The sequence below is a fragment of the Nerophis lumbriciformis genome, linkage group LG39 (assembly GCF_033978685.3).
Source record: "Nerophis lumbriciformis linkage group LG39, RoL_Nlum_v2.1, whole genome shotgun sequence".
NCBI classification, from domain to species: Eukaryota; Metazoa; Chordata; class Actinopteri; order Syngnathiformes; family Syngnathidae; genus Nerophis; species Nerophis lumbriciformis.
The window spans coordinates 21,052,662-21,062,395 of NC_084586.2; the positions used below are offsets into that span (position 1 = coordinate 21,052,662).

Sequence of the window (9,734 nt, forward strand, 5' to 3'; positions counted from 1 at the left end):
GTGGTGTGGTCAGACTTGCAGGTGCAGGAGGAGATAGATGTTGATGGTGTGGTGTGGTGTGGTGTGGTCAGACTTGCAGGTGCAGTCGGAGATAGATGTTGATGGTGTGGTGTGGTGTGGTGTGGTCAGACTTGCAGGTGCAGGAGGAGATAGATGTTGAAGGTGTGGTGTGGTGTGGTCAGACTTGCAGGTGCAGGAGGAGATAGATGTTGATGGTGTGATGTGGTGTGGTGTGGTGAGACTTGCAGGTGCAGGAGGAGATAGATGTTGATGGTGTGGTGTGGTGTGGTGTGGTGTGGTCAGACTTACAGGTGCAGGAGGAGATATATGTTGATGTTGAAGGTGTGGTGTGGTGTGGTCAGACTTGCAGGTGCAGGAGGAGATAGATGTTGATGGTGGGATGTGGTGTGGTGTGGTGAGACTTGCAGGTGCAGGAGGAGATAGATATTGATGGTGAAGGTGTGGTGTGGTGTGGTGTGGTCAGACTTGCAGGTGCAGGAGGAGATAGATGTTGATGTTGAAGGTGTGGTGAAGGTGTGGTGTGGTCAGACTTGCAGGTGCAGGAGGAGATAGATGTTGATGGTGTGGTGTGGTGAGACTTGCAGGTGCAGGAGGAGATAGATGTTGATGGTGTGGTGTGGTGTGGTCAGACTTGCAGGTGCAGGAGGAGATAGATGTTGATGGTGTGGTGTGGTGTGGTGTGGTCAGACTTGCAGGTGCAGGAGGAGATAGATGTTGATGGTGTGGTGTGGTGTGGTGTGGTCAGACTTGCAGGTGCAGGAGGAGATAGATGTTGATGGTGTGGTGTGGTGTGGTCAGACTTGCAGGTGCAGTCGGAGATAGATGTTGATGGTGTGGTGTGGTGAAGGTGTGGTGTGGTCAGACTTGCAGGTGCAGTCGGAGATAGATGTTGATGGTGTGGTGTGGTGTGGTGTGGTGTGGTGTGGTCAGACTTGCAGGTGCAGTCGGAGATAGATGTTGATGGTGTGGTGTGGTGTGGTGTGGTCAGACTTGCAGGTGCAGGAGGAGATAGATGTTGAAGGTGTGGTGTGGTGTGGTCAGACTTGCAGGTGCAGGAGGAGATAGATGTTGATGGTGTGATGTGGTGTGGTGTGGTGAGACTTGCAGGTGCAGGAGGAGATAGATGTTGATGGTGTGGTGTGGTGTGGTGTGGTGTGGTCAGACTTACAGGTGCAGGAGGAGATATATGTTGATGTTGAAGGTGTGGTGTGGTGTGGTCAGACTTGCAGGTGCAGGAGGAGATAGATGTTGATGGTGGGATGTGGTGTGGTGTGGTGAGACTTGCAGGTGCAGGAGGAGATAGATGTTGATGGTGAAGGTGTGGTGTGGTGTGGTGTGGTCAGACTTGCAGGTGCAGGAGGAGATAGATGTTGATGTTGAAGGTGTGGTGAAGGTGTGGTGTGGTCAGACTTGCAGGTGCAGGAGGAGATAGATGTTGATGGTGTGGTGTGGTGAGACTTGCAGGTGCAGGAGGAGATAGATGTTGATGGTGTGGTGTGGTGTGGTCAGACTTGCAGGTGCAGGAGGAGATAGATGTTGATGGTGTGGTGTGGTGTGGTGTGGTCAGACTTGCAGGTGCAGGAGGAGATAGATGTTGATGGTGTGGTGTGGTGTGGTGTGGTCAGACTTGCAGGTGCAGGAGGAGATAGATGTTGATGGTGTGGTGTGGTGTGGTGTGGTCAGACTTGCAGGTGCAGTCGGAGATAGATGTTGATGGTGTGGTGTGGTGTGGTGTGGTGTGGTGTGGTGTGGTCAGACTTGCAGGTGCAGTCGGAGATAGATGTTGATGTTGAAGGTGTGGTGAAGGTGTGGTGTGGTCAAACTTGCAGGTGCAGGAGGAGATAGATGTTGATGGTGTGGTGTGGTCAGACTTGCAGGTGCAGGAGGAGATAGATGTTGATGGTGTGGTGTGGTGTGGTCAGACTTGCAGGTGCAGGAGGAGATAGATGTTGATGGTGTGGTGTGGTGTGGTGTGGTCAGACTTGCAGGTGCAGGAGGAGATAGATGTTGATGTTGAAGGTGTGGTGTGGTGTGGTCAGACTTGCAGGTGCAGGAGGAGATAGATGTTGATGGTGTGGTGTGGTGTGGTGTGGTCAGACTTGCAGGTGCAGGAGGAGATAGATGTTGATGTTGAAGGTGTGGTGTGGTGTGGTGTGGTCAGACTTGCAGGTGCAGGAGGAGATAGATGTTGATGGTGTGGTGTGGTGTGGTGTGGTCAGACTTGCAGGTGCAGGAGGAGATAGATGTTGATGGTGTGATGTGGTGTGGTGTGGTCAGACTTGCAGGTGCAGGAGGAGATAGATGTTGATGGTGTGGTGTGGTGTGGTCAGACTTGCAGGTGCAAGAGGAGATAGATGTTGATGGTGTGGTGTGGTGTGGTCAGACTTGCAGGTGCAGGAGGAGATAGATGTTGATGTTGAAGGTGTGGTGAAGGTGTGGTGTGGTCAGACTTGCAGGTGCAGGAGGAGATAGATGTTGATGGTGTGGTGTGGTCAGACTTGCAGGTGCAGGAGGAGATAGATGTTGATGGTGTGGTGTGGTGTGGTGTGGTCAGACTTGCAGGTGCAGGAGGAGATAGATGTTGATGGTGTGGTGTGGTGTGGTGTGGTCAGACTTCCAGGTGCAGGAGGAGATAGATGTTGATGGTGTGGTGTGGTCAGACTTGCAGGTGCAGGAGGAGATAGATGTTGATGGTGTGGTGTGGTCAGACTTGCAGGTGCAGGAGGAGATAGATGTTGATGGTGTGGTGTGGTGTGGTGTGGTCAGACTTGCAGGTGCAGGAGGAGATAGATGTTGATGGTGTGGTGTGGTGTGGTGTGGTCAGACTTGCAGGTGCAGTCGGAGATAGATGTTGATGGTGTGGTGTGGTGTGGTGTGGTCAGACTTGCAGGTGCAGGAGGAGATAGATGTTGATGGTGTGGTGTGGTGTGGTCAGACTTGCAGGTGCAGTCGGAGATAGATGTTGATGGTGTGGTGTGGTGTGGTGTGGTGTGGTGTGGTGTGGTCAGACTTGCAGGTGCAGGAGGAGATAGATGTTGATGGTGTGGTGTGGTGTGGTGTGGTCAGACTTGCAGGTGCAGTCGGAGATAGATGTTGATGGTGTGGTGTGGTGTGGTGTGGTCAGACTTGCAGGTGCAGGAGGAGATAGATGTTGAAGGTGTGGTGTGGTGTGGTCAGACTTGCAGGTGCAGGAGGAGATAGATGTTGATGGTGTGATGTGGTGTGGTGTGGTGAGACTTGCAGGTGCAGGAGGAGATAGATGTTGATGGTGTGGTGTGGTGTGGTGTGGTGTGGTCAGACTTACAGGTGCAGGAGGAGATATATGTTGATGTTGAAGGTGTGGTGTGGTGTGGTCAGACTTGCAGGTGCAGGAGGAGATAGATGTTGATGGTGGGATGTGGTGTGGTGTGGTGAGACTTGCAGGTGCAGGAGGAGATAGATGTTGATGGTGAAGGTGTGGTGTGGTGTGGTGTGGTCAGACTTGCAGGTGCAGGAGGAGATAGATGTTGATGTTGAAGGTGTGGTGAAGGTGTGGTGTGGTCAGACTTGCAGGTGCAGGAGGAGATAGATGTTGATGGTGTGGTGTGGTGAGACTTGCAGGTGCAGGAGGAGATAGATGTTGATGGTGTGGTGTGGTGTGGTCAGACTTGCAGGTGCAGGAGGAGATAGATGTTGATGGTGTGGTGTGGTGTGGTGTGGTCAGACTTGCAGGTGCAGGAGGAGATAGATGTTGATGGTGTGGTGTGGTGTGGTGTGGTCAGACTTGCAGGTGCAGGAGGAGATAGATGTTGATGGTGTGGTGTGGTGTGGTCAGACTTGCAGGTGCAGTCGGAGATAGATGTTGATGGTGTGGTGTGGTGAAGGTGTGGTGTGGTCAGACTTGCAGGTGCAGTCGGAGATAGATGTTGATGGTGTGGTGTGGTGTGGTGTGGTGTGGTGTGGTCAGACTTGCAGGTGCAGTCGGAGATAGATGTTGATGGTGTGGTGTGGTGTGGTGTGGTCAGACTTGCAGGTGCAGGAGGAGATAGATGTTGAAGGTGTGGTGTGGTGTGGTCAGACTTGCAGGTGCAGGAGGAGATAGATGTTGATGGTGTGATGTGGTGTGGTGTGGTGAGACTTGCAGGTGCAGGAGGAGATAGATGTTGATGGTGTGGTGTGGTGTGGTGTGGTGTGGTCAGACTTACAGGTGCAGGAGGAGATATATGTTGATGTTGAAGGTGTGGTGTGGTGTGGTCAGACTTGCAGGTGCAGGAGGAGATAGATGTTGATGGTGGGATGTGGTGTGGTGTGGTGAGACTTGCAGGTGCAGGAGGAGATAGATGTTGATGGTGAAGGTGTGGTGTGGTGTGGTGTGGTCAGACTTGCAGGTGCAGGAGGAGATAGATGTTGATGTTGAAGGTGTGGTGAAGGTGTGGTGTGGTCAGACTTGCAGGTGCAGGAGGAGATAGATGTTGATGGTGTGGTGTGGTGAGACTTGCAGGTGCAGGAGGAGATAGATGTTGATGGTGTGGTGTGGTGTGGTCAGACTTGCAGGTGCAGGAGGAGATAGATGTTGATGGTGTGGTGTGGTGTGGTGTGGTCAGACTTGCAGGTGCAGGAGGAGATAGATGTTGATGGTGTGGTGTGGTGTGGTGTGGTCAGACTTGCAGGTGCAGGAGGAGATAGATGTTGATGGTGTGGTGTGGTGTGGTGTGGTCAGACTTGCAGGTGCAGTCGGAGATAGATGTTGATGGTGTGGTGTGGTGAAGGTGTGGTGTGGTCAGACTTGCAGGTGCAGTCGGAGATAGATGTTGATGGTGTGGTGTGGTGTGGTGTGGTGTGGTGTGGTCAGACTTGCAGGTGCAGTCGGAGATAGATGTTGATGGTGTGGTGTGGTGTGGTGTGGTCAGACTTGCAGGTGCAGTCGGAGATAGCAGCCATCTTCCACACTGAGTTCCAGATGCGTCTGCTGTGGGGCAGTGGAGGGTCAGAGGTCAGCCAGCAGGAACGTTACCACAAGTTCCAGCAGGTTCTCACCGCACTCTCACACAAGCTGGAACCTCCGCCGCGACACAGCCAGCTATAGCCACCCTCACGGTAACCATGGCAACCCTCTTACGTCACATGTTACTTTTGGGGGGGATTGTGTTATGTAATATTTTAGTATTAAGTCATATTATTAAATATGTCCATTTTTTCCTTTTGCTTTTTTAATTTCTTTTTGTACAGTGTTATACAATTTTATTTAATAAAACATTCATTTTTTTAATATAATGTTATGTAATTTTATGTAATAATATCTCAATTTTTGTATGTTATATAGTATTAAGTAATATTTTTAAATATGTTCATTATTTCATTTTTCTTTTTTAATTTATTTTTGTATAGTGTTATACAATTGTATGTAATCAATGTCCATTTTTTATTTTTATATAGAATCATGTAATTGTATGTAATATGGCCATATTTTTTATTCTATATCGTTTTATGTAATAACATGTCAATCTTTTTCTTGTTTAATTTATTTTTATATTGTTATACAATTGTATGTACTGTGTCCAATTTTTTAAATTTGTGTATAGTATTAAGTAATATTTTAATATATGTCTATTTTTTATTTTTATATAGTATTATGTAATCTTATAAAAAAATGTCCCTTTTTTCTCTTTTTCTTTTTTAATTTATTTTATATAGTGTTAAGTAATTTTATATAATATGTTTATTTTTTAATTTATTCAATTTTATATCTAATATATATATCCATTATGTGTATATATATATATATATATATATATTTATATATATATATATATATACACATATATATATATATATATACATATATATATATATACATTAATATATATATACATACATATATATATATATACATATATATATATATATATATATATATATATATATATATATATATATATATATATACATATATATATGCATTAATATATATATACATACATATATATATATATATATTAATGTATATATATACATTAATATATATATATATATATATATATATATATATATATATATATATATATATGTATATATATATACAGTGGGGCAAAAAAGTATTTAGTCAGCCACCAATTGTGCAAGTTCTCCCACTTAAAATGATGACAGAGGTCTGTAATTTTCATCATAGGTACACTTCAACTGTGAGAGACAGAATGTGAAAAAAAATCCAGGAATTCACATTGTAGGATTTTTAAATAATGTATTTGTAATTTATGGTGGAAAATAAGTATTTGGTCAATAACAATAATTCAACTCAATACTTTGTAATATAACCTTTGTTGGCAATAACAGAGGTCAAACGATTACTATAGGTCTTTACCAGGTTTGCACACACAGTAGCTGGTATTTTGGCCCATTCCTCCATGCAGATCTTCTCGAGAGCAGTGATGTTTTGGGGCTGTCGCCGAGCAACACGGACTTTCAACTCCCTCCACAGATTTTCTATAGGGTTGAGGTCTGGAGACTGGCTAGGCCACTCCAGGACTTTCAAATGCTTCTTACGGAGCCACTCCCTCGTTGCCCGGGCGGTGTGTTTGGGATCATTGTCATGCTGGAAGACCCAGCCACGTTTCATCTTCAAAGCTCTCACTGATGGAAGGAGGTTTTGGCTCAAAATCTCACGATACATGGCCCCATTCATTCTTTCCTTAACACGGATCAGTCGGCCTGTCCCCTTGGCAGAAAAACAGCCCCAAAGCATGATGTTCCCACCCCCATGCTTCACAGTATTTATGGTGTTCTTGGGATGCAACTCAGTATTCTTCTTCCTCCAAACACGACGAGTTGAGTTTATACCAAAAAGTTCTATTTTGGTTTCATCTGACCACATGACATTCTCCCAATCCTCTGCTGTATCATCCATGTGCTCTTTGGCAAACTTCAGACGGGCCTGGACATGCACTGGCTTAAGCAGGGGGACACGTCTGGCACTGCAGGATTTGATTCCCTGTCGGCGTAGTGTGTTACTGATGGTAACCTTTGTTACTTTGGTCCCAGCTCTCTGCAGGTCATTCACCAGGTCCCCCCGTGTGGTTCTGAGATTTTTGCTCACCGTTCTCATGATCATTTTGACCCCACGGGATGAGATCTTGCGTGGAGCCCCAGATCAAGGGAGATTATCAGTGGTCTTGTATATTTTCCATTTTCTGATAATTGCTCCCACAGTTGATTTTTTCACACCAAGCTGCTTGCCTATTGTAGATTCACTCTTCACAGTCTGGTGCAGGTCTACAATTCTTTTCCTGGTGTCCTTCGACAGCTCTTTGGTCTTGGCCATAGTGGAGTTTGGATTCTGACTGTTTGAGGCTGTGGACAGGTGTCTTTTATACAGATAACAAGTTCAAACAGGTGCCATTAATACAGGTAACGAGTGGAGGACAGAAGAGCTTCTTAAAGAAGAAGTTACAGGTCTGTGAGAGCCAGAGATCTTCCTTGTTTGAAGTGACCAAATACTTATTTTCCACCATAATTTACAAATAAATTCTTTAAAATTCCTACAATGTGAATTCCTGGATTTTTTTTTCACATTCTGTCTCTCACAGTTGAAGTGTACCTATGATGAAAATTACAGACCTCTGTCATCATTTTAAGTGGGAGAACTTGCACAATTGGTGGCTGACTAAATACTTTTTTGCCCCAATGTATATATATATATATATATATATATATATATATATATATACATATAATTGTATATAATATTTCCCTTGTTTTCTTTTTTCTTTTGATATAGTATTATGTAATTTTGTATAACAATATGTTCATTGAATTGTATATCTAATATATATATATATATATCTCCATTATATATATATATATATATATATATATAAAATATTATATAATTTTGTATTTATTTCATTATATATACAGTATATATATAGTAGTGTGTGTGATGTTATACATGTTCTTTTATTTATTATTTATTTTATATAGCATTATGTCATTTTATATAATAATAATGTCAATTTTCTATATATATATATATATATATATATATATATATATATATAATTTCATAAAATATATACATTTATTTTTGCGCAGTATTATTTAATTCTTTGTGTACATTTTGTACATGTATTTTTACTTATTATATACAGTATTATGACATTTTATATGATAATAATATGTCCTTTTTTATATAATATTATATCATTCTAAATAATATGTCATTGTTTTTCTTTTTATATTCAATCGGATATTATTAAGGAGGTCAAGGAGGACAGAGGTCAAGGAGGACAGAGGTCAAAGAGGACAGAGGTCAAAGAGGACAGAGGTCAAGGAGGACAGAGGTCAAAGAGGACAGAGGTCAAAGAGGACAGAGGTCAAAGAGGACAGAGGTCAAGGAGGACAGAGGTCAAAGAGGACAGAGGTCAAGGAGGACAGAGGTCAAGGAGGACAGAGGTCAAAGAGGACATCAGACAGGCAGCTACAACGGGACGGAGGTGATGCCAGACTCACTGCACTCACTAAGGCCACGCCCCAAAGTGTGGCCCCCCCCCTAAACCCGCGTCCACACACGCACTTCCTGCTGTGGTAGAACCACTTCCTGTCACCACTTTGGGCCTGATCTACTAAAACAGCTGCTAGCTTAATAGCGCGCTAATCTGTTTGTGTCGGTGATGACATGTTGTCCTTTCACCAATATCCTTTCATCATAGTTGAGGCGGTTGGTAGAGTGGCCGTGCCAGCAACTTGAGGGTTCCAGGTTCGATCCCCGCTTCCGCCACCCTAGTCACTGCCGTTGTGTCCTTGGGCAAGACACTTTACTCCCAGTGCCACCCACACTGCTTTAAATGGAACTTACACGTTGCCTTTCACTATGTAAAGCGCTTTGAGTCACTAGAGAAAAGCGCTATATAAATATAATTCACTTCATTGTTCAGCTGCTGCATGGAACCATTCAAACTAATGCCTTTTTGTCAGGCCTGTCAGAAATTACTCATCTGATTAATCACCTAACTCATGTGATTAATCACCTAACTCATGTGATTAATCACCTAACTCATCTGATTGATCACCTAACTCATGTGATTAATCACTTAACTCATCTGATTAATCACCTAACTCATGTGATTAATCACCTAACTCATGTGATTAATTACCTAACTCATGTGATTAATCACTTAACTCAGGTGATTAATCACCTAACTCATGTGATTAATCACCTAACTCATGTGATTAATCACTTAACTCATATGATTAATCACCTAACTCATGTGATTAATCACTTAACTCATGTGATTAATCACCTAACTCATGTGATTAATCACCTAACTCGTGTGATGAATCACTTAACTCATGTGATTAATCACTTAACTCATGTGATTCATCACTTAACTCATGTGATTAATCACCTAACTCATGTGATTAATCACCTAACTCCTTAACTCATGTGACTAATCACCTAACCCATGTGATTATTCATTTTACTCGTGTGATTAATCACTTTACTCGTGTGATTCATCACCTAACTCATGTGATTAATCACATAACTCATCTGATTAATCACCTAACTCATCTGATTAATTACCTAACTCATGTGATTAATCACCTAACTCATGTGATTAATCACTTAACTCATCTGATTAATCACCTAACTCATGTGATTAATCACTTAACTCATGTGATTAATCACCTAACTCATGTGATTAATCACCTAACTCATCTGATTAATTACCTAACTCATG

General features: G+C 43.3%; 1 protein-coding gene across 2 annotated transcripts in view; it reads left to right on the forward strand.

Annotated features, from left to right (window-relative positions):
- Positions 1 to 9,270, forward strand: part of sh2d3ca (SH2 domain containing 3Ca) — a 98,676-nt gene extending 89,406 nt beyond the window's left edge. The window contains exons 13-14 of one of the 2 annotated variants that reach the window (XM_061931790.2): positions 4,911 to 5,097; positions 8,254 to 9,270. In XM_061931790.2, the coding sequence (XP_061787774.1) occupies positions 4,911 to 5,086 (176 nt within the window). In that variant the 3' untranslated portion in view covers positions 5,087 to 5,097; positions 8,254 to 9,270. The remainder of the gene's footprint in view (positions 1 to 4,910; positions 5,098 to 8,253) is intronic. The other variant, XM_061931791.2, reaches the window with a different exon arrangement.
- The last annotated feature ends 464 nt before the right edge of the window (positions 9,271 to 9,734 follow it).